Here is a 24,333-nt window from a genome sequence, read left to right on the forward strand (position 1 = left end):
GCTTGAGGATGTTCTGAATGTGAGCAAAAGCAGTTATTCCAAGACAGACATGTAGGAACAGCACCTGGTGAATTCCAGCAGCAGCTAGTGTGCAGTATCTGCAGGGCTGCAAGTGACAGGCAGTAGTCAAAACAGAATTGTCAACTGAAAGTCACAGCAGTTTTCTGTAGGATCTCATCCAACACTCCTTTTAAATAATTGGAAAGATTCCTGTTGGCTTCAGTCTGAAGGCTCCTACTCACCTACACCCTTGCCCTAGCGAGGACACAGCTGCAAAACTGACACCGGGCACTGCTCTCATGAGGAAGTGGCCAGGACTTAGAGCTGTTGGTGGCCCTCACCTTCCCATGCATTTGTGGGCACCAGCAAAGCCCAGCAAAAGCTGTCAGACACTCTGGAAGGCAGCAGAGACTTGCCTGGGCATCAGCAAAGTCCAAGAAAAGCCCTCTGGTGATCCCACAGGGAAGCAGGGCCCCATATGGGCCTTGCAAAGCTTGGCAAAAGCCCTGAGACACTCTGAAAGGCAGCAGGGCCCCTTGCAGGGCAAAGCAAAACTCAGCAAAAGCCCCAGGGCACTCTGGAGGGAAGCAAGGCCCCTTGTGGGAATGACAAAAGCCATCAGATAGGATTAGGTGGTTAGGTGTAGGGTTAGGGATATGTTTGGAGTTGGGGTTAGGGATTAGGTTTTGTTATATGGTTTGGGGTTAGGGATTAGGTTTAGGCCTTGGAGTTTGGGTTTAGGGGCTGGGGTTAACTTCATGGTTAGAGTTTAGGGTTGGGGATTATGGTTAGGTTTTGGTATTAGGGTTTACAGTTAATGTCTTTATGATTAGGTTTCTGTCTTGGGTTTAAAGTCACATGGTAAATGTTGGGGTTATGATGTTAAATTTAGGGGGTTATTTTTAATGTTATGTTTTATAGTTAGGAGATCGAGATTTGATTTAGGTGTTAAAATTAGCATTAAGTTTTAGAGTTTGTTTTAGGGGTTAAATTTAGGATTAGGATTTAGTGCCTTACATCTTAGATTTAGGGTCATTGTTACGGTTTATTGTTTGGGTTAGGGCCAAAGTCAGCTTTTGGGTTGCGATTTAGAGGGTTTTTTAAATGGATCATAGAAATTAATAAGATTTGTAATGGACATGGTATCTGTTTGTATAGATTATTTGCCCTTGTTCTACATGCAGTTTTTAGAGGGCAGTGAGAGTTGGAAACTGGGTGAGTTGATGCATATAGCAGCAGGTGTTTCATCTATCACAAGCAGGAGTTTGTCAGCAGAATTGGCCCAGGCAACACATAGACTGCAGCTAGAATACAAGATGGTTTAGTACAAGTGTGAGCTATCTAGACTCCTTGAGAGAGATTTGAGAAGCCAGTCAGGCATGCAAGTGATACAAATCCAGGAGGAATTACTGCTACTTTGGAAGACAGGCTCATCGAGCAGGCATGTTTTCCTGACTAAATGAGAGAACCATTGGTGTCACTCAAGAGATTCATGGAAAGCAGTTCATGCAGCCAGAAATAGATGCACAAGTAGAAGAGTGGCAGAGAAGTCAAGGAATGTATCAGAAGCAGTAAGATATGATGACTAACAGTAAAAGTCTGCTGCTCCTTGTAGGAGCAGCAGATGCCAGTCACGCCAACTATTCGCTGGTAAGTGAATCCCAAATCATATCAGCCAGGCTTTACTCTGGTGTCCTTAGCACGTGTTAAATTACAGCATACAGCTATAGAGAAAAGAAGTAACAAAAAAACCCAACAAAAATGCATACACACTTGTTTTTGAGAAGCACAACAGAGACAATGACCAGTTTGATAAAAAAGGAAGAGAGTCAGTGGTGTTTAATCCAGGAAAATAGGCAAAGTGGGGTTGACAAGCCCTGATCTAGTGCATTTTTCCTAGAGCTAGTTAAGAATAGATTATATATTTTTAATACAGCTATGCTTTAGTATGGAAATTAAAAAGAAAAGAAAGAAATTAAATGAACCCAATTTTTAAGTGACTTAATCATCACCTTTAACATTCCAGATGAGTTCACAGCTCTCTAACCTGAGCTGATACTACAAATTCTCATTTTGTGCAAGAGAAGCAAAGTTGATGGGCTATGGGATGCCAGGACTCAAGGCTGATGATGTGTCTGTGTTTAATCACTGGATTTCAAGTTGGAAGAAAGGAGCTGACAGAGCAGAAGACTTGGTGCTGTAACTCATCACAGCATTTAAACTGAGTGGCAGCAGAGGAAGCAGGGATGCAGCTCTAGCAGCTGGAGTGCAGAGAGGAGTGGCCTGGCCAGAAGAACAGGGTGTGCAAATCTGGTTACAGGGTATACACCAAGAGATGGTAAGCATTGCCATTCATATAATATAGGTTAGTGCCCAGAGATGCAATGGCAAAGCCCAAGCCCCTGTCAGTGCTTTAGGCATCTGCACTCAACATTTCTGCAAAGGTTTCTTAGAATTGAGAACTCTAAAACTGTTTTTGCCAGCTTTCCCAAGAAAATATTTCTGTTCTGAACCAGCAAAAAGCAGTGAAATCCAGCTTCCCAGAGTACAAAGGGAATAGAGCCTTCTGACAGAGAGAGCTGGTGTATGCTGGCATTGAGGCAACGAGAAGGGAAACATTTGTGGTAATCTTTGGAGGTCTTTGAAGAAAACGTTGTTCTCCTGTCAATAGAACAACTGGAGGTTGTTCACAGAGACTCTTGTGAACAGAGTGTGTTGTAAAGTCATTAAAGCGGTAGCATAAATTTATCACAGAACCAGAAATCGGAGTGACTAGGGCCAAATAGCAGAACAAGAACAAAATGCCCACTCAGTACATCAGGACAAGCAAGAGGGTCCACTGAAAGGAGGGATATCTCAAGTTGAGGCACTCCGAGTGACAGCTTCCAGCACCCACTTGCCTTTTTCTCACTCCCCATTGAATGCCTCAGCCTAGAACTCAGCAAGGTTAGGGGCATGAGAGCCTCACCCTCATCTCTCTCTCACGGCAGCAAGTCTCCAGACATGGGGAATGCAGCCAGTCACTGACCAGGCTCTTCAGAGGCATGTAGAAAAGGCAGCTCCTCACTCAGTGCTTTAAATCTCAGGACTCCTTCCTCCAAGTCGATGCAACACTAAAGAAGGAGAGAGGCAGTTATTTGCTGGACATTTCAGATAGCAAATCTCATTATGTCTATGACTGGGGAGAACCTGTAACACCTCTCTGGGTTTGTAGAGGCCTTACAGTTTTCCGTCCCTGTCCCACATGCTGCCTCCTTGCTCCACTTCCCTGTAGTGGGGTTCCTCTCCAAACCCTTCACACATTTCCCTCCCTTCTTCCTATGACCCTCTCTGAGTTGATGTCCTCACATCACTCAGCCATTCAACCCATTGTTTTTCCTGTTTTATGAGTCTGGCATGTGGCCACAAATGTGTGGCAGGCAGGAGCCAGCTTGCTGCAGCTATATCCTGAGCCACTCAGGAGCCAGGCTGAGCAGAGGACTGACCCTGAGCCAAGCTGACAAAAGGACTCTCCACTAATGGCCAGCGAGTGTTGGACATTGAATGTGATCATAGAGCTGCATTTGGCTTAAAGCAAGGGTGCAGCTTCTTCTCATCTGCCTTCAAAGGGCAACACGGGTCTAACTTGTGCCTTTTCTTGTCTCCACTTCAGTTTCCTCTTGCTGCTTGCAGCTTGTACAGTCAGGAATACAGAGAATGGGAGATGTGATAGTATCCTACTGAGTGTTTTCTTTCTTAAAACCTTTGAGAAGGAGTGGAAAGGAATCAGTGACTCAGAGCATACTGCACCCAGTCAGGCAGCTGTGTGACAAGCACTGCCCTGAGAGACCAGGACATGAAGTAATTCTGATGCTTACAACAACCAGATCTTGGAGAGCTTCCTGAGAGGAGCCCTGCAATAAGGAAGGAGCTGTTCTTTACCTTGAGAGACAACAGAGTCTGGAGGCCAATGCAAAACTCCAGCATTTCATCATCTGAGAAGAGAGAAGAGACTGATCAGGCTTTAGAGTATGCAATACTGCCTCATTAAAGAAAAATATTGCCTCATTAAAGAAAGTGTGTCTCTCCTGTAAAAGGCTACGAAATACAAGAACATCTGATTCATAAATTTTTATGAATCAATATAAAGCGGATAAAAAATAACAAGGAAAAAGATGAGTTAAACACACCAACATTAACAAGCAGATGGTAGCAGTGACAGTAATCTCTCTTTTCTGCCACTCACTCATGAGCCTTTAAAGGAGCTATTTAGGCACAGTCCTGAAGATGTCAAAATGAACTTTGCAGCTGATAAGAGAAGGAAACCATGATTATCATGACTACTGTGAGATAAATTTGAGGGAGTTGGTGTGATTATTTGAAACTTAATATATCAGAAGGGGCTTGTAAGATCCCATGAAACTTACTATGGGCTGTGTAAGGGAAGAACAAAAGGCAGAAGGCAAGCAGCAGGGTGCAGGGGAGAACAAGCATGGGAAAATGGAGAGGAGAGGGGATAAGGGTCACATGCAAGCAGGCTCTTGGTTCAGTTGTCTGACCAAAGCCTGCACCTAATGGCTGCAATCTAGCCGATCTTGTGAAATAATTTTATTAAGGTTTTTTTTTCCATGTAACTTGTCTGTCCTACTCGTAACTGCTGCAAGTCTTCAGTGTCAGCAAACATAGAAGATGCCAGGGGTTAAAGTGGTAACTAAGGAGGAATTCCCAGGTCCTGGAGTCTGCAGGAATCAGCAGCCACTTGTAATGTCATTAACACTTCTGCTTACCCTGTAACCAGTGGCTGTAACTTCTGATTTATTTATAACCACATAAGTGAGAGCACTGTGTGCACAGGGAGATGTAAGACACAGGTGTAGCAATTCTGCTCCTTCCAGGCAGCCATTTCCATGTTCCAACAAAATGGGGTAAATTCACCTGTGCTGGTACTAATACAGATTCCCCATGAAGGGCAAGAACAAGCAGAGTAGAAACCAGGAAAGAAGTGCAAGCTGGAGTGTGTAAGAGGAGGAAGCTCTTTCTAGATAATTAGGAATGTGGGAAGAATGTACATGAGACGAGGGAGCAAGGGAGGCCTTGGAAGATGAGCAGGGCTCATCGAAGATGGGGAAACAGATTAAAGCAAGACGATCAAGTTGGAAGACTAATAGGGAGAAAGAATGGGGGGAAAAAAAGACAACCACGTTGTTTTCAGCATATGCACAGCTTGATGTAAGTGCAGAACATGCAGCCTTTCTGCCATTTTCTGGGCCTGCCTTGTCTCCTATGGCTGCTTCCTTCAAAGGGTCCTGCTTCAGGACACTGAAGGAGACTCAGCACTCTGGGGCTTCCAGGTTCTTTCAGGGTGCTCCCTGCAGCAGAGGCAGAGGAGCACACATAGAAGTACTCTAGGAAATAAGCTGTACCCTCTGTTACTTTCTCTGATGACTTCCAGCCAGCCAGAGATACAAGTGCCCAGTCCATAGGAGAACATGAGGCACCAGAGCATTAATAAAGCCATCTGCAGAATTGAGATTTTAGAATCAAAATGAGAATTTTTCACATCCTTAGTTAAGACTGGAAAAGCACCTAAATTCTCCCTACTTTCAATGTTTTCTGTCTTCTCTGTACTCTAACTATGCCCTTTGCCTTTGGTTACTTTGAGGGTATTCACCTATGCAGTGGAGGTGGCCACATCACCAATCTTCCACCATGTTATTTTTTTTTCCAAAGGTCCTTTAAATGCCCTTGGCAGGGCAAGAGGGACACAGGAGAAACAAGGGAGAAGAGGGGCTGGCACTCTCACCTACAACCAGTGCTGAACACAGCACTGTTTCCTGGCCAAATTGCAATTCCAAATGTTCTACTCGGCCAACAACGCTGGGGATGGGAAGAGAGAGGTCTCCACAGTCCATGGCAGACACTTCTTCCAGCCTGTGGGACACAAGAGGTGTTACTGCCTCAGGAGGAGAAAGAGGAGGAAAACCAGGACTTCTCACTGATGGCAGTTCTGGGTCTCACTGGGAACAGGCCCACAAGAGGGCGAATCACTTTCATACCATATATCTGGAGGCAGATTCAACCAGCAAAACCTCAGCACCAGCCACCAGCTGGGCAGCTTTTCCTTGTAGTACATGCAGACAGAATTGCACAGCTCTGCCTCAGAGTCTGGGGTCTGCACACACCTTTGCCAGTGCTCTAATGCCTTTCTCTGTAGCCCACCCTCTGCATCTTCCCCACAATAGCCATGTGCACATGCAAATCTGCCAGTCATTATCACTGGGGCTGGGACTCCAGAGTGCCTGGGTTCTTGCCATGGCTTTTCCTTTAACCATCCCTCCTTTTATACTGTGCAAAGACTTACCCCAGCTGGTTTAAACACCTCTTGGAGATGAGGTTTGGTAGACACCCAGTGTTAACAGTTGCTTTCAATACCTGACCTTGGCACTAGAAAAAACAACAGACAATTACTGTAGGCTCAAAATCAGCATATTCTCCCCTCCAACTGTGTGACTTGGACTTTCTGAGCAACATAGCCAAGTTGTGGTGCTTTAGGCAGTAGTCAGAAGGCAGGAGTTTCATCCAAGACAATGGTGGTATCCCCAGTGCTCTGCAAATTGCTCTCAAATGCTTCTTTTTTAATTTGTCTTCCTTCATTTGTATTTGATTGCCCAGACACTTATCTTAGTGACTTTAACTTAACAGTATTCCAGTCAAGAGATGCACAGTTAGAGAATTTGTTCATAAAACCAACATGGACTTTGTTAGCAGAGCAGTTAAATGCAAAGATTTCTAAAGGAATACAAGCATGTGCTAGTTTTTCTGGCTTTCATCTTTCCATTTCTTCTGGTGTTGCAGGGAACAATGTCCCAGAGCTTGTTTGTTCTCAGTAGAAAAGCTGCCAGAGGGAGAAGCCTAAAGGAGAAGCAGGAGCACCCAGGACAAACACACCTGAAATGAGCTTGAATTTAAGGCAGTTCCCAAGATAACTGCCAAATCCATGTGACTCCTGAATCCAAGACACAACCTAATCAAGAGATGACTATTTTGTGTAGGGCTTACATCATATTCCTATATAGCTCTTTAAGGATATAAGACATGATGTTACAATAGTCATAGGTGGTGTCATTTAGCAAAGGGACCTGCACCCTGCCCTGCACCCAAGTAGCCTGTGCATGATTTTACTGGAATAGTTCCCAGTGCTTTGCTCATTTCATTTCTTTACCCCTTTGAACATGAAAGGGAAAAGGAAGATGTGGCTGTTGTCTGTTTTCTGTCCCCTCTGCAGAGAGGTCCTTAATGGCAGGCCTGAGGTGATGAAGTAACAGCAGGTTACATTTATTTTAGGGGTCTGAAAACATAGGGTCATCAAGGACATCAATAAAAATTAGGCTGAGGAAAAAAAAGAGGAGCAGGACTTAGTAAAGGAACTGGAAAATATGGAGGAACTGTCATCTACAAATTACATCTTCACCTATGGTACCTAATCATACCTATTCTTGATGGCCTATTTCTTCAAGGCTCTGTCTTACACCACCGCCCAGCAAAAGCTCCACCAATAAAACCCCACTCACAGAATTTTCCTTTTGGGAGGCTCATTGTATTCCTACTATAATTTGTGTTTTTCCTGTGATTCCTTCTCTTCCATCCACTATGGCACTGTGTGACATGAACGACTCAGAAGCAGCAACACTCCTGCCACTTCTTCTCTACTCTTATGCTCAGTCCCGACCAGTTTAAATGCTTGAACACCTTAAGCAGATCAGCATGGCTATGAGGGACTCAGTGCAGCACCAGCAGGGTCAAGGAAAATGTCTCAATTTCCTAATTTCTTATCTAAGCCTGTGTATGATTATTAATCATCACTGAGAGCTACATGAGTATTTCTAAGATTTCATTTTCAAAAATGTGCTATCTGTGAGCAGTTATAAAGAAGAAAACAACTCCTGTGAGAAATACTGGAGTGCTGCAAACAGACAACACCAACAGGGTCCCTTTCAGCCCAAACCATTCCGTGATTCTGTGGCAAAATGTCTCCCTTCTGATTTTAGAGCTCTGCACTGTCTGTGATGCCTGGTCCTCCCTGGCACATCAGCCTTGCCTGAAAAGGCTGTGGCCAGACTAAGCAGAGAAGCAAGATAAAGCACAGAGTGCAGGTGCATGCCAAACATCTGCCTCCAGATCCTCTCTGCTCAGAAACAAGACCTGGAGCATGGATAGCAATTGCTAAGGAATCACTTGGGAGCAGCAGACTTGAAATGCATGAGCTGCTGTTGTTATAATAAGCCTAAGCTGTATCACTAGGCAGATTACTGAGTTTTGTTTCAGAGCAGGCTGGGAAATCTGCAAGTTATAGACTTGAGAGGATATAATAGGACAGTGATTATTCTGTAGAAAAAAACATTTAATCTCACTGAGTGTACACAGCTCTTCACCACTAACCATTTCCCTAGAGAACTCACCAGGACCCTGAGGAAAGTCCTTGGTCCACCGTACCAAAAATACAATGCAGGCAGCTCATAAGCACTGCAAGGCTTCTTGGAAGAGGAGGACTTTTCATCACTTTACCCACTCTCATCTCTACTCTAGAATTTTCAGTCTGTTACTACCAGCCACATTTATTTTTTATCTAAATGTCAATTACAGGAATTTCCAAGAAAGAGGGGAAGGGGCATCAGTAAGGATCACTATAAAGAGCTGTTTTCTGAAATTATGTCAGTTCCAGAATCAAGAAGCTGCTTTAGCAAACAAAAGGCTGATCAATCCCAGGTTGCTTTGGCATAGAGGAAAACTGGCCTTCTGCAGCAGTGAAGTTTTTCGGCATCTGTTTCCAAGTCAACAAGAGACAAGCCCCACCACAAAAAATAACAGCTTGATTTTAGGTTGCAGATGCCAGGCGTGACTAGTTTTCCAAAGTGTTTTTCAAAAACTGTCATAAAAAGGGGCAATTCTGCTTAAGTACCATCTGGGCAATCCACCTAAGCAAATAGGAGGGTGAGTGACTGCAGTACAACTGTTATAGACTAGGTCTGTCTGTGTTCTCTGGGACTTAAAAGACATTAGACAAAGGGCAACTAAAACCTGTTAGAGTGAGCCCACTTACTGCCTGAATCTCCATCTACCACTGAAGTCTACATATATTTGGGTTTATTCCTTAGTCAAATTCATTTACAAGTCAGGTTTGTTACCACTTTGGGATTTTCAGCATACTTGCCTGTGTGTAAATGGTAGATAATCTTTTCTCAGGAGTCAGGGGAAAAAAAATACTTCTCTGGGGCCGTGCTCCATTTCTAATAAAAACTGCACTATAATCAAGCAGTTCTCCAAAAGCTCACCTCTCTGGTTCAAATAAACCAGCAGCCTGAGTTCTATTTCCTGCCACAGCTCTGTTTCTGACAGGAGAGGCTTTTTGAAGTTCACAAATGTGAACATCAAAAGCAGCTAGCCAAAAAGAAGGGGAGGAGAGCTTCCCTTCCTTCAGTGTAAGATCAAGTATGACAAACAGTGACTGGCTCCTAAGAAGGGCAGAAAAAGACAGAAAGGCCTGTGCAGAATTCAGGGAGCGTTACATGCAGTGTTAGGTCTATGTCCTTGCTTGTGATGCTCATTAACCTTCCTCTGCAAGGGTAAGTAAAATGTGGGTGACAGCTGGGGTTCAGTGCATTAGAAACACAAAAGGGAATGACTGGTGGACTGTAGTGCTGACTTAGCAAGTGCCCCTGGGACACAACACCTGTACATTCCTGTCTTTTTTCAGTGTGCATGCCTGGCAAAAACCCCACCCTTTATCACTGAATTTCCTCCTGCAGAACAATAAGGAGAGGCTATTAAAAAAAGAAACACCTTTATTTGCTCAAAACCAGGCTCCAAGTAATTGGAGAAATTACCCTGAGAACCATTCATCCTACTAGTCTGTCCCCAGGTGTGGTTATGTTAACCCAGCCATATTAAAGTCTAAAATGCAGGGTAAGCAATGCCTACCTGCAGCAGTGAAGGCTGCAAAACAAACCAGACAGTGGCTTTGCTTGGTACTGAGATACCTGATCTAAGCCTTTCAGAAACTTACTACCAGGCTGTGTTCCTATCATAATTCATTGTACTAAATGAATTTTCAAAGGTATATATGTTTTTCTTGGAAGTGTAGCCTTTACACTTGGGTATGGGAGATGTTCTTTAGCACAGGTAACTGAACTAAAACCGGCTTTAAAATGGGTTTTGTACAACCGGTCTGTATCTTGGTGAATCTCATATCTGCATGTTACTGTGCAGTTCTAACCATCCAGCTCTCATCCATGGGCCACAGCTTTTGGATGTGCTTTCTCTAACTGCAGGGGCCAGGGAGTAGTGTGCTCTGCTGTATAGGAGGATATAAGAAGAAAAGGAAGCTAAAAATACTGCTTCCATCAAGAGATGCAGCTGTGCTAATTTGGAGCACAGTTAGCCACTTTCTGAGGAGCTCCTTTGACACCTGAGAGAATCAGACTGGACTGGAATTAGTTAAATGTAAATCAGCTAGAGGCACCTGTCTTCAAGTGATAAGGAGACATTCCTTGCTTCTACATACAGTTATAAAATACCTCATATCATGGGAAAGCTGGCCTTCAAAGGAAGGAGATGTGATTAAGGTAATTTATGTTCAAATATGGGCAACTAGAAAGCATGTAGCAGAAAGGCTTTCCTCTGGCTTTTGGAAAACCTGCATCCAGACTCTAGGAGAGGCCATGCATGAAATCTCTTCTATTTGGCTGCAGCTGGCTTTGCAATTTATAACTCAGCATGGCCCTTGGGAGGGAAGCAGCTGGAACTCTGAGCATTTGCCATCACTGTGAAATCAGCAGCACTGCGTTGTTGCCTTACCTGGCACTGTATTAGCAGGGGTGAAGTCTCTTTTCTCCTGTCCTCTCCCTTTTCCATCTTTTCATCCTGGTCTTTTGCCAGCGGAGATTGAACTCGTGCAGACTGACCCCTGGCCTCGCCCCGCAGCTTGTTCAGGTTGCCTTCCAAGAGGCGCCGCTGGACCACGCTATGAGGCTGCTGTCTCCATCACAAAGAAAGAGAAATCCCAGCTAAGTATGGAGCTAAGGACAAGGATATTTGCTAGCTCAGGGATGCAGGCTGGAAATGCTTGACCCAGCTGATTGTCCTGATGAAAGACATGCTTACTGAAAAAACTTTCTTTAAATCCCAAGACTTTTTTTCGTTTTTGGTAGCTGCTAATTTGGTGTTAAAGTGTTGGGATGTCTGTGACAGGCAGGTTTCTGGGAGGAGAATTATTAACATGCCTGATGCATGCTCTCCCCACACATATCTGTTCCTTCAGCTAAACATGCACTGGAGAGTCTCATTCCTGTTCAGCGTAATGCAGCGCACTGCCTGCTGGGTGCGTGCTGACATCCCACCAGGCACACTCACACCTTCCAATGTGGGAGGGCACGAGGAGAGGAATGTAGCATGTGTGTGATGTGCATGTGGGCAAGAAGGCAGGACTGCAGATATTTTAGGTGTACAAGCAATTATTTGTAGTGAAGCAGAAAGCTCCTCGAGGAGGAAACTAAAACAAGCTTCTAATGTTCCTTGGAGTCTGTCTCTGCTCCCCACCATCAGATGCTCTAGATTTTGCCCAGTATTGATCCATCCAGTCTCTGCACAGCTACTGAATCAACAATGGCAACACCAATGAAACAGGTGCCTGTTGGAGGTAGCTTTGTCCTTTCTCCATGTACTCAGCTCCACTGCCCCTCTGCAGGAGAGCAGCTGCTCTGAGCTGGCCATGGCATTCCCAGTAACAACAGCCTGTTTGAAGAAAGGCAATCAATCTAATGGGGTTAATGTGCTACAGCTTAAAATGTTGTTTTTCTCTCTTTAAAGAAAAAGAAAAAATTAAGTCATCTCCCAGGTGGTGCAGCAGTTTGATGCAGGATCTTGTCAATGGGCAGGCTAAACACCTGAACTAGACCAGACCTGCCAATGAGCTGGGCTGCATTAGCCCCACAGGTTACTTGTGTTTCAGACTAGCTTTATGTGTGGCCAGAGAGCTGAGGCCAGAGAAGTGTGCAAGCTGCAATTTGAAGCACCCTGATTTGTCAGATTTGCCCAATGGTTGGTGCAGGATGGCTGTCACTGGCTTTTTGGTCACACTCGGCATTGCTCTTTGCAAGATGCTACGTCCCTCATGCCTCTGCTTCCTTGCCACTCAAGGGGTGAGAGTCAGATCGTTCACATGCTGCATGAGAAACATTGCAGCAGTTGAAAAAATGGGGTAAAAATATCCCTCTGTTCCTGGTCTTTTCCCAGCCTACTGTGCCGGCCCACAGCACAGCTGGCCCTTGTGCTTAGCTCCCTAAATACTCTGAGCACAGTGCCAGTTTGGCTGCCAGCTAACATCTGGGCCATGGGAAAAGGGCAGGGAACAAACAGCAGGTCTCCAAATTCCCATCCTCCCTCCTGCCTCTCACAATCTGGCATGCAAAGGACCTTTCCCCCTTCCTGCAATGTTTCCCACAGAACCAGCAAGCTCTTTGCAGCTGCCACCTCGGTCCCCTTCTTGTCACTCAGGCTGGGAAGAGGCCAAGTGCTGGTGGGGATTAGCTGAGCTTTGGGATTTTGGAGGTATCTGATTCAAGAGCAGACTCCCAGGGCCCTGCCTATCTTCTCTCTCACCAGTGAGACAGAGAAGTGGAGAGAGTGTTGTAGCTCTTGGAGTGGTCAGAAACAATTCGATTTAGAGGATGGTAAGGGAGGATGGCCAGGAGCTGGAAAGGATGCCCTCTCAGGGCACTTAGAGGGATCAAAGAAGATTCCCAGTGCAATTTAGGGAAAGTTCAGGTTCTCCAATGTAAAACCTCCAGGCCTTGCTATGGTTAGTGACATTGTATGAGCTGGGGATCTTGATTTTTGGGAGGTGAGAAGCCGGATCTTCAGACCTTCTTGGTACTTCCAGAATATTTTAGCTCATGTAACTACTTTTTCTTTCCATTAAAAAAGAAAAAAACCAAAACTGATCATGTTTTTTGTTGGGAAGGTGAAAACATGAGATCTCCACAGAAATATATAATTACTCATTATTGGAGACATGACGGGCCCATCAAATTGCAGGCACTTCTGGATGCATTGCATAAGCTGAGTGCACACCCAGAATACACAGAAAAGAGTGGCAAAAAGTAACAGCCTGTGACTGCAAAAGAAAGGAGATATTTTATTTTAAATTATATGAGGCCTTGCTCTAATTTTAGGACATGGAGCTGCCACAGCTGGAGTCTCTGGCACTATCAATGGAGACCTGTTTTGGGGAAGTAATTAAACTTCCCTCCCAATGTAAATGATATAGGATTCAGGGGTGTTTTACTCTCTCTCTCTCCAAATCAAACTCTCCAACACATCCTACTCCTGCTTAATTTTCAGTACATTCCTTTTTTGTATTCCTGTCCTCCAGGAGGGAGCCAGCTCAATTTAGGAAAAAGAGATGGAGTTTTCATAGCGCTGGAGAAATGTCTAGAAAAATAAGCCAAATGCATATTTGGGACTCTGATTTGCAGTGCCCAAAGCATCACAGCAATATCACAGTGTCCCATTGAGTTACAGGAACTGCGGTATCCCACTTGGAAATCTAAGACCTGGTTCTTCTTTCACCCCAAGTTAAAGCAGAAACGGAGGTACCACATTGACCCCAGGTATGGCACTGTGTGTTGAACTTGGCACAGTGGGTACACTTTATTTTGTGCCCTCTAACACCAGAGCAAAATGTCCATGTGAGAAAAACACATCATGCTTTATTCACTGCTCCCTAGGTCCATGGTAAAAAAGTTTCAGCTGTTCTGTTATGGACCAAACACGAAGTTTGCAGTGGGTTGCAGTGACTGAACGCTGTCGGCATACAATGAGTTCTCTTGCCTGGAATGGTTAATTCCAGCAGGAGAGCTCCTTGTGGCAAGTGATTTAGACAAGGACTATCTCGCTCAAGGAACCCCTTAGGGCTTCAGGGTGCCAGTTGTCACTTTGAGGCATGGTGTGACAGGAGTCAATCCCAAAGCAAAGCTGGCAGATGTGTTTCTGCCTGCCTTTGTGGCTGGGGTCAGCAAACACGCACTAAAAGCCTCAGAAGTGGCTCATCCCCTTACCCTGCCCAGGGACGGGTCCAGTGTCACGCCCGGCTGTGCTCCAGAGGTGATGTTGGAGCTGCAGTGCTGCAGCACTGGCTCTCCGGTCTCCAGTGTGGCCAGAGCTCCTTCCCCACGGGGAGGAGAGTCCCTGCTCCTCGCTAAGACAGCAGTGATGTGACACAGCTCTTGCCCTCCAGCCATGACTGTGCGCAGGGCCGGAGGGACAGTCCACACCGGTCCCTGCTGACAGCCATGAGTGCAGCTGCAGAACGTGAGGTGACAGCTCAGGGGGACTTGGAGGAGCCATCCTTGACCCTGCCATGCCAGGGACTCCCAGCAGCTGCTGAGGGAGCTGAAGGAGCTGTGGGGAGGTTGGTGGGAGCAGCAGGATGTGCCAGCATGGGAACATGGCATTGACCCCTCGTGTGCAAGCCGCTGCACCCCAAGGTTTCAGCAAGGAGGATTAGGTCCCATTTAGTGTCAGGGACCTGCTGGTCCCAGACATGTGTGGCCCTGTGCCACTGCCTTGGGAGCTGGGAAATGACTGGAGGCACACGCACGAGAGCATCTGTGGTGTTGCTGCTACTGTCTGAGGATACAGAGGGAAGCACAGACTGCAGGGAGGGACAAGATCTTTTATGACACCCACTGCCACAGATGGAACAAGTGATTGTGCCCCCATCACAACCAGACGTGAGCCCTCTTTTGGGAAAATGGTTTAGACCTCCACAGCCTTGAGCAGTTTAACTCTACAGTGGAGAGAAGTTGGACAGCAAAACTGCCAGAGCAAGGAGAATATGTGTGCAGTTGAGCCAGTAATAGATCCTGAGGGAATCTGCTTCCAGCCTCGGGGAAGCCCTTCCAGACTGCCAAGGCTGCTGGAACAGACCTCCCTCCCTGATGCTCCCTGATCCACGTCACCACAAGGAGATGCCCACAGGCCTCACTCTGGTGCCTCCTCCCCAAAGGAGTCATCCAGAGTGCCAGGTACTGCATCTGCCTGCCTGCCTGCCTGCCTGGTTTGCAGTCCTGCCTTTGCTTGCCCCTCCATAAATCCAGAGAGTGCAGGGAAGAGAGAAAAATGCAAAAAGGTGACAAGGTCAAACATAAGTTTCTCAGAATTTCATGAACTGTACCTCCCTCCCTGCTGAGTCCAGGAAGCATTCTGCTTTTGAGCTGGATCATGCAGGAATACATGGGGGCTTTCGGAGATGTCCCACATGGAAATATACATGTCACAGGAACATACATAGGTATTGGGTGAATGGAAATTTGGATTCTGGACAGTCCTACCAGTCCATGTCTGCCTGAGGAGTTTGGTTCCTATGGGGAGGCACAAGAAGATGAAGGCAAGCAAATGAGAGATTAATTCTTTCCCCTTACCCTGACCTGCTCCTAGATCATCCTGAAGGGAAGTTTCATTTTTGCTGAACCTATGATCCTTTCATAAAGCCTGACAGCAGCCCCCATCTGGAATGAAGGCTATCAGGAGGACCCCCTCCCAAACGTGGTCCCACTGGACTCACCAAATCCTTGGAGGTGCCAAGCCTTGTCAAGCCATCCAGGGGCAGCAGATCAGCAGAGTCCTTGTGCACAAACTGGGTGGCCTGTTTGAGGCGCCTCTTCTGTTGCAGAATAGCTTTGTTCCTCAGCTCCATCTCACACTCCTGTCTCTCCAGGTCGGGAGTACCCTCGCTCTGCTTCTCCTCCTGGTCTCCTTGCCCCAGTGGCAGGGGGCAGCTCTTCCTTGTGCTCATGGTGAAGATTCAGACAGAACAGGTCCTTCTTGGCGTGCTGGGGTGTTCCCTGAACTCGTCTCCTGGTGTTTGCCCTCTGGAAGCTGACTCAGTCTCTGATCTCCTTTCCCTTTCTCTTCCTCACTGGTCTCCTTTTCTTCCTTTCTCTACCTTTCCTCCTGCTCTCTTAGTTATAACTCACCCATCTCCGAAGTGTCTCGGTGCCTGTTTCTCCCTCTGTCCTCTCCACTCCTCCGTATCCCTCTGCTCCCGCCTCTTCCCCTCCCTCACTTCTCCTGCCCTGACTGCAGCTTTGTCTCTTCCAGTCCGTGGGTCCGTGTCGTAATAGAAAAAGCCCCGCGTCAGAAACCGCTTTCCATAAATCACGGCAGAGCCGGCAGGATGCTCCGGCTGGAAAAATCCAGCAGCAGAAGGATGGCCCCGCTGGATGCTGGGGGCCGGACTTAGCTCGGCGGGCTGCGCGCACGCACCGAGCGTGTCCGTGTCCGTGTCCGTGTCCGTGTCCGTGTCCGTGTCCGTGTCCGTGCGTGTGCCCGCCTGTCCCCGGCTCCCCGGGACACGCTACAGCTGCCGGCGGCAGCCTGCGCGCTCCACTGCCTCTGCCAGGGGGCTTTGACGCTTCTCGGTGTCTCTGTAAATGCTGGCAGCGACTCGGGTCAGCCTGGAAGATGATGCAGTGCCTTGGTAAATGGGAGAGTATCCTTCTCAAGGCTCCTGGCAGGCATGCCCAGTCTCATTTCTGCAGAGAGACTTATGGCTTTGCAATAGGCTGCGCTGAAGGATTTTTCTGTGTAGCTTGAATGAAATGCTGAAGGTCTGGTTTCTGCTTCCAGCCAAGGCAAATACGTTGTGCCTGACTCTGTCCTCATTCTCATCCCACTGTATCAAAAGCAATCCCCTCTGATGCTGCAGGAGTCTAAAATCACTGGCTCGTTGATACCAGCAGACTTGGCTCCCTGTTTATACCAGTGCTGATGCTGCTGCAGTGTGGGATGTTTGGACCAGAGCAGATATCCCTTCTCTCAGGGGAGACAGGACATGGTAGAGCTCCCTTTTTCAACTTTCTGTCTCCATATTGTGGTGCTTGAAACTATGAATTTTAACTTGAACTGATGCTGTCTCATTTTGATCCCTTTTCTCTGGTTAATGCACTGCCCCGTTAAGCACCAGGTCTGATATCAGGTACAGGGGATGAACCAAAACTTTACTCAGCTGTGAAGCTAAGCACAGCATTACCTTTCCAGAAAAGCCAGCAAGGGGTGAAACAGCTTTCATGCGCATTACAGAAGGAATAGTAGCCACTGACTACGAAAGTTACAGCAAAAGGACACTTTCTGTTGCTCCTTTTGTTTTGTTTTCTATCTTAGTAGTATGTAACATTCCAGTATTACTGATACCAATTATTTCCGTGTTCTAGATTGTGTATAAAAAAGTGAATATCGAATACTAAGAAGCAAATCCAATACAAGGTATTATGGTTTCCACCAAATCACAGCACTAGATTTTTCAGGAGTGGGAGTGGAAGTACATTCAAACTGCTTCATACTCCAATGCCAAACTTCAATACCATAATGCAGGCAGAGTCCCAACAACAGCTCAGAGGTGTTTTGAGCTGTCCTTATCTATCTGTGAGTCAAATTAAGAAGAGAATTTAAGTAATGGATATTTCCAAGGAACCTGTGTTCCTACAGTCTTGTTTTCTTACCTGTGGGTTGCTCTGATTCCTGATTTACACACACTTTTGACCTCCTGTGGCCCCACTGAGTGTCCTCTGAGTCTTGCCATCAGGTCCTTTAACCATCCATGTAAACCAGTACTGACTCATGCACCTCTACTCTCACACAGGGCCAAGAGGTGCTTCCCCTCCTGCTGACTGTGAATACCTCAGCAGACCAGCCTCAACAAGGCAGGTGATGGTAGCAAGTGCACTGCCAATTTTCTTAAAGCCTCAGAATGGACCCTGAGACTGTAAAGTGCTACAGAACATCTTAGGACCAGATCACCTACAGTCCCTGCCTTGAAGTCTATGGGCAGTTAGACAATTTCTGATGAGATCACCTCCCGCCCTGGATGTATATGTGGGAATGAAGAGGAGGGAGCTCTCCTAGTTCCCAGTCCCAGCACCTCCTTGCAGCTAGTCATCCTTTATTTTGTTTATTTTGCATGGCATTTTGGCAAATCCTAATCAAATTTGGTTTGTCTTGCAGCTGGACTGGAGCCATTGCTTGAGCAGTTCTGCTTTCAGGTCTCACCAGTTAGTCCTGGTCCCTAATTCATCAAGTATTTCTCTCTTTGTGCTTCAAAGGGGAGAATCTTCAAGTTTAAAGCTTTCTCTCCTCCTTCATCACTTCTGCTTCTACATGTAGGTCACTTAACTCGTTATATGCTGTGATGTGTTAGTTCCTAGATCTGACAAAAACCCCCAGCATTTTTATGGGGGTGAAGTCAGCTAAGGTACTATCTTCTCCCATCACCATCACAGGCATGCTAGGTTTGAGGTCACTGGTTTTTTTTTCTATACAGCTATTACTTTTTCCACCCTGTTCTTCTTAAACAGAGCCCATTTACTAAGTAGGTTAGGTGATTTCTGGTTTTAGGGTTTCTTTTTTTTTTTTTTTTTTGGTAATGGACACTCCTATAGGTTTTCTAATGAGAAATCAGGCCACAGTGCAGTAAATTTAAGGGAATTGTGCAGCAGTTATACCTTTCCCAGTCATCTTTTGCAGGCCCTGAAAAAACAATGTATTACTCACCAGTAACCTGTATTAGAAAAACAAAACTGATTTTGATGAAAATATTCATAGAGAATCCCATACACACCAATAAACTATTTTCTGATGCAGTCACATCAAATAATCATAACCCATTATAGCTCAATATTCCGCACCCTTCATACAGAAATATTTACAGGGTGTGTAACAGTGCTATTTAGACAGTAGAAGAAACATGCTGCCTCCACAGAATATAAAAGCCCCTCCCTGCTCCAGCAAGGAGAGAATACACTGTGGAAAAGGTGCCAGCTTGGCCTTCCAGCTCAAGCAGTTGCAGATCAGTGAGAGCTCTGGGACAGAAAGTTCCAGGTTCTAAGCACTTTAGCTGTGTTTGTGGGTGTTGGTCCCTGGACCTGATTACCTCCATGCCTGAGAAACCCTGAAGAAATCAGAAGTAGTGCCCATGCTTCTAAGGAAAGGCACTGAAGAGCAGCATTTCCCAGTAGCCAGTTTGCACAGCCAAGAAGCAAGAGAGGATCAATATATTCCAGTCAGCTACTCCTCTGTTGGAAGAAATTCATTAATAGTACCTGGAGTAGTAAAGGGGAGTTGAAGGAAGCAACTGGCAGATTAAAGAACGTGAGACAAAGGTTTTACTTGCTTCTGCCAGGAGCGTTAGAGAGTATCCCAGCTGTTTGAGAAGCTGCTCTGTTGAGGGTTTTCACTGGTTTGGCTTTAAATTTCATGGACTGAGGTCCTTCTGCCAGAGATTTTCCCTGTATCTCTCTTCTGGGAAGCTTTACCTAGCCTAATAATTCTTCTTTAAAATATTATCCTGCTACTTTTGCAACTTCTAATGGTTGTTTGTCGTTCTTAGAGATTTATTTTCAGCTTTGAATTTTTCTCTTTTAACAGTTTGGAAACTATTATTTTGTCCTCCTGAGATTTTACACAGTGTAGGTGGGAGGGTAGATTGTAGATGGAGAGCTTTACATTTCTGTTGTGACAAGCTGGGTTCTTACAGAGCTCAGCAGTAACCCCCACATAACATAACCAGCACAGAGGTTGTTTTCACAGTACACCAGTTTCCAATGCACTGTCTCAGTAATAGTGTAAGCTTCATGTGGGTGTCAAAGTGACCCTGAGTATAGCAACTATGTCAAAGCCAGGAGATTCCTTGTGGTGGAGACTGCAGGATAACAATAAGGCAACTTTCTGCTCATTCTCCTGCATTCTCGCAGCCTGTGCAGTCTGTGGATGCACAGATGGTGCAGAGGAGGAATGAGAGGACAAACCTTACTCAGGCAAACCATGCATGCTTCTCTCTCCCTTCCATCTCTGAAAAAGATTCTTTGAAAAAGAAAAGGTTCCTCTGCTTTGAATTCCCTCCAGTTTGTCTATTTGTATAATAAAATACCTTTGTATTCTTGAAATAATAAGTAAAAGGTTGCAGTATTTATATCTGTGAGTATGTCTGGCAAGTTTCCTTGAGATAAATGTCATCTCAGATGTACATAATGTTTAGCTCGGCTGCTGGACAGCAGTGTGTCCTGCCAGCAAGGTCAGTCAGAAGTGGAATAGTTTGCTTAGTTAGGTAATCTAGGGTCAAGTCTCTGTAGTTATCTGCCCTATGGGATAGATTTATGGTTGCACCATTGCAAACTTGGAACAGTGTTGTCTAATATGAAATTCTTCTGCTGTATAAATATTTCTTGATCATTATAAATATAATTATTAAGATAATATCGCTATAAATATAATTATTTTTGTCCTCTTTGTATTGATTTTCTTCTTGGGGCTAAACTGCATTAAAAAAGGGCCTTTTCTGTTTGGTTGGAATAGTTATCGTTGCCACAGAACAGTTGCTGATCGTGCAGCAGGCAATACAAAATTTTCCCTTCCATTACACGAATCACACTAGAAGACTTTGCCTTTGTTTTCAGGAGGGGAAAGAATCTCCACTGTTGTGCATCTCCACTGATGGACATAGCAATGGCCACTGTCTTACTCATGCTAGAGCTTCTCTGTGGTCAGCGTGAGGTTTAAAATACAGAATAATTCCTGACAGGAATTTGTTTACCCATAAAAGTGTGCAAGAGCCTCAGAGGAAGGATAGTTATGTGTTTAAGGTCGATAGCACAGAACTTGGAAATGTGTAGTCTCAAAGATGTCTCTCCTCTGTGTGTCTCTGTGTAGTTGTTTCATTTGCTGTCCCTCTACTTCCCACCTGTAGGGAGAACAACATTTCCATTATTCACTTAGCTTGAGGCTAAGAATGCACTTGACACTAACACAGGCAATTTTTTCAAAGTCCCTACATAATGCCATAAAAATAATAATGAAAACTTTACCATTAAGGCTCCTTCCAGAGGATGTCCCTAGAGCTGAATACTTTAACAGTAAAAGCCAGCACACTTAGAGTTGCCTGGTAAAGCTTAATTTGGTATGCATATGTGTGGGCTTATTACTAAAACCACCTACAGAGTCTTGGCAAGGTGCTTTGAGTGGCTGTTTATGGGCTTCTATAGCAACTTTTTTTTTTCCCCATGTGAAACAACAAGAGGAAAGAAAAAAGACAATCACCTATACACTTTTTGCCTGTGCCCAGCTAACTGTAGAATCAGGACAGATCTCATCTTGCTTAAAATGAAGCCCAGATATAGTCCTTGGAAGGTAAGAATCTCTCTGATGACTGCTTTTGCCTGCTTTTGCCTGCAGTGTCATTTCCTTTGGGGACAGGTTTTACTTTCAGAGTCCCCCATCAGATACTGTGTAAAACTTCCCTGTCAGCAGTTGCCAGATATACTGTGATGTTTCCTGTTTTATTTGTTAGTAAACAGCTTCTTTTGCACCTTAAAGCAGTTGAGATCAGCCAAGTTCTTCATCAGTCAGCAGCATAACTTGCTGAAATTAACTTAACCAGTGGGGGAGTCAGGCACTCCAAAGATTGTTGCAGCCCACCTCCTGTTCTCTTGTTCAGGCAGACTTTTATTTAGAAATGCAGTAATTCAAGCATCAGTATTCACAGAATAAATCTTTAAAGTCATGCTCCTGTTGTGGATGGCTTTTCAGGGACAATACCTCAGTCCTGCTCAGTGAATTGGCACCTTTTCCACAGTGTATTCTCTCCTTGCTGCTATGTGAGAGTAAAACTCAAGACCAGAAATAAGTATTTCACATCTCGAATGCTTTTCTGTGGTACCTGATCATTTTGCCCCAGTCTTAAACCTGAGGACTGTTGAATCTGTGGTCCTTATCCAACATTTGACTCTTTCTTTATGCTCTCAAACAAATTCAAGTTGTGCCAGTGGAGGTTGCAAATGAATATTAGGAAAATTTTGTTCATTGAAAGGCTTATCAAGCATTGGAAAAAGGCTTCCTGGGGAAGTGGTTGAGTCACCATCCCTAGAGGTATTTGAAATGTGTAGATTGTGACACTTAGGGACATGGTTTAGTTGTGGGCTTGGCTGTGTCAGGTTAATGGTTGCACTTGATGATCTTAAAGGTATTTTCCAACCTAGATGATTCTGTGATTCTTTTTCTTCTGAACTCTGTCTCCATTTGACTCTTTGAGACATCTTCATCTTACCAAGATCTTTCTTTGTGTCACCCACTCCCTACGACCAGCAGAAGTCCCTTGGACACAAGAGAGCTCATGTTGCCATGCTCAGCTGCTGGAAGTTGCAAAGAACAAGTTCAGGAAGAAATCTCCTTACACTCCAGCTAGTCTGTGCTGGGGCACACTCTGTACTGAATAAATCTCAGATTTTAGTTGCCAGCTGACTCTGCTAAGGATGTGAAATAGATTTTTTAAAAGAATGCTTGTAACATTGTAAATTGGAAAATTTTCACTCAGCTTACAAAAAGGGAAACATCAAAGACAAGAAGGACAACCTGAAAAAATCCTTACAAAGCAAGGAGGTGCTAGGTCTTTTCAGGAAAAGGTTTGCTACAAAAGGTTTTTTTAATCTGAGCAAAATATTCTTGTGCTCTCATTTATAGAAGCAATTGGGCTGCTTTAACTGCATTCCCTGTGTTTCCTGCCCCTTCTCTCCCCAGCAGAGTAACGCTACTCAAGGCTGATATTCAGAATGGCTATTTCCTGCTCATCCAGCAGCACAGTAGCACTTGTAGTGCAGAAGCACTTTTGCGTACACAATGCACATACAGTGGCAGAGGGATGTGCTATCACCCCAGGGATTTGATGGATAACAATGCTGCTGTAACAATGTAATTTTATTTTTGATTTTAAGTACTGGACTCCTTTGGTCTCCTAGCTTTTGGGCTGCATTTGTTATGTGCAACAGCTGTTTGTTACATTCTTGATGGCTAGGTCTTTGGCATGATTTAAATGGCAACTGAGATTATCTCATGGTCTCCCGACTTCAAGATTTTAATAAAAACAGCAAATAAAAAAACCTGAGAATCAGCCATGGGAAAAAGCAAAACAGCTCTTATCACTGTAGCATGCCAGTCCCTTGGGTATGCATAGCAGAGTGCAGACTGTCAGGAACTAATTAGCTACAGCGTGGAGCTCCTCAGATCAGACCATCCTGTGTCATTAACATCATTACTTGCAAATACTTGGAGAACCATATTGATGCTGAAGGCATCTTCAGTGATCCCACAATTTCCAAGGGATATGCTTTATGGTGTCAATTCTGCTCCATTCCCCTCATGGAGAGGTTGGATTGGATACTAAATATGTCAAATTGTCCAAACCTTACAGCTACCATAAGAGCAGGCAAAACTGCTTCAACAGAAGCTTTCCTAAAGTGAAGCTTAAAGTGGAAAACAGATGCTGAAAACTCAGGGCAGATTAGACCATCAGACTCATATACTTACTCCTAAGTAAGTATTGCAGGGCTTTGCAATATACATGCACTATCCACAATAGACATTTCAGCTGAAACACAGTTCCAGAGTGCAAAATAGCTTTGTGCATAGACAAACATGCAATCTCAGAATTCAGAGTAAAGAAACCCCAAAATATGTAAGTAATCTAAACATGTTACTTCATGAGAAAAGTATAAAGTTGAGATGGAATGGTCTGGCCTGCTGCATAATGATATTATCCAAAACTTTGTCTTTATTAAAATTTACAGAAAAACACATCAAATATGAAAGAATACAATGCACCAAGAAAAATACCATACTGGTTGTGAAAAACAGTATTCTATAAAAAATATCAACAATATTAAGAGATTCTCCCCAAGTCCAGTGAAGATGAAGTTTTTTTGTCCTGTTGGAACATTTTTCCATCCATTAAACAGTCAGGGTTCTAATGAGCCAACCTCTTGTTTGCAACCACAGATGAGTACAGACAACCTACCTTCTACAAATAACACGGCTAAATAAAGAGAGGCCCTGTTGGCAGCAACCTCCTTTACATCCATGAGAAGGTAATAGACACCAACAGCAGGTACTGGAGCATAAATCCACATCTGACTGTAGTTCAATAATAATTTGTGCTGGCTGTTTTCCTTGACTTTATTAAATAACATCATTAGATGTTTCCAGTTTTAAATTTGGAGCATCAAAAAAAAGCAGATGTGGAGGATAAATAATTCTGATTATATATTTGTATGCAAACAGTTCATCAGTGTGCTCTATATAATGACTTCCCACAGATTTGGAGATGTGGAAGAGAATCTGCTTTGCATAATCTTTTGCCTGTAAACTGTAACTGGGTACTTATTATACTTATTTTTCCAATAAATGTTGTAACTGAAATGCAAGGACAAACGTGTCATTTGACCTGCATCAGCAGTTCAGGTTCAGGGTCTTGAC

General features: G+C 44.7%; 1 protein-coding gene across 2 annotated transcripts; it reads right to left on the reverse strand.

The window, feature by feature from the left end:
* Window positions 1–1,877: 1,877 nt before the first annotated feature.
* On the reverse strand, window positions 1,878–16,692 carry NRIP2 (nuclear receptor interacting protein 2). Of its 2 annotated transcripts, XR_010996417.1 has the most exons (7): window positions 15,602–16,692; window positions 10,834–11,010; window positions 6,341–6,423; window positions 5,783–5,910; window positions 3,922–3,974; window positions 2,969–3,113; window positions 1,878–2,283 (listed from the first exon to the last, which is right to left on the reverse strand). XR_010996417.1 is itself a non-coding variant. In XM_068181793.1 (6 exons), the coding sequence occupies exons 1-6, from the start codon at window positions 15,830–15,832 to the stop codon at window positions 3,021–3,023; spliced, it is 765 nt and encodes a 254-aa protein (XP_068037894.1). In that variant the 5' UTR covers window positions 15,833–16,692; the 3' UTR covers window positions 2,716–3,020. The 2 variants fall into 2 exon arrangements, 1 of the variants encoding a protein (XP_068037894.1); XM_068181793.1 differs by lacking the exon at window positions 1,878–2,283 and having other exon boundaries at window positions 2,716–3,113.
* Between the last annotated feature and the right edge of the window lie 7,641 nt (window positions 16,693–24,333).

This window comes from Anomalospiza imberbis, chromosome 2, assembly GCF_031753505.1.
Source record: "Anomalospiza imberbis isolate Cuckoo-Finch-1a 21T00152 chromosome 2, ASM3175350v1, whole genome shotgun sequence".
NCBI lineage: Eukaryota > Metazoa > Chordata > Aves > Passeriformes > Viduidae > Anomalospiza > Anomalospiza imberbis.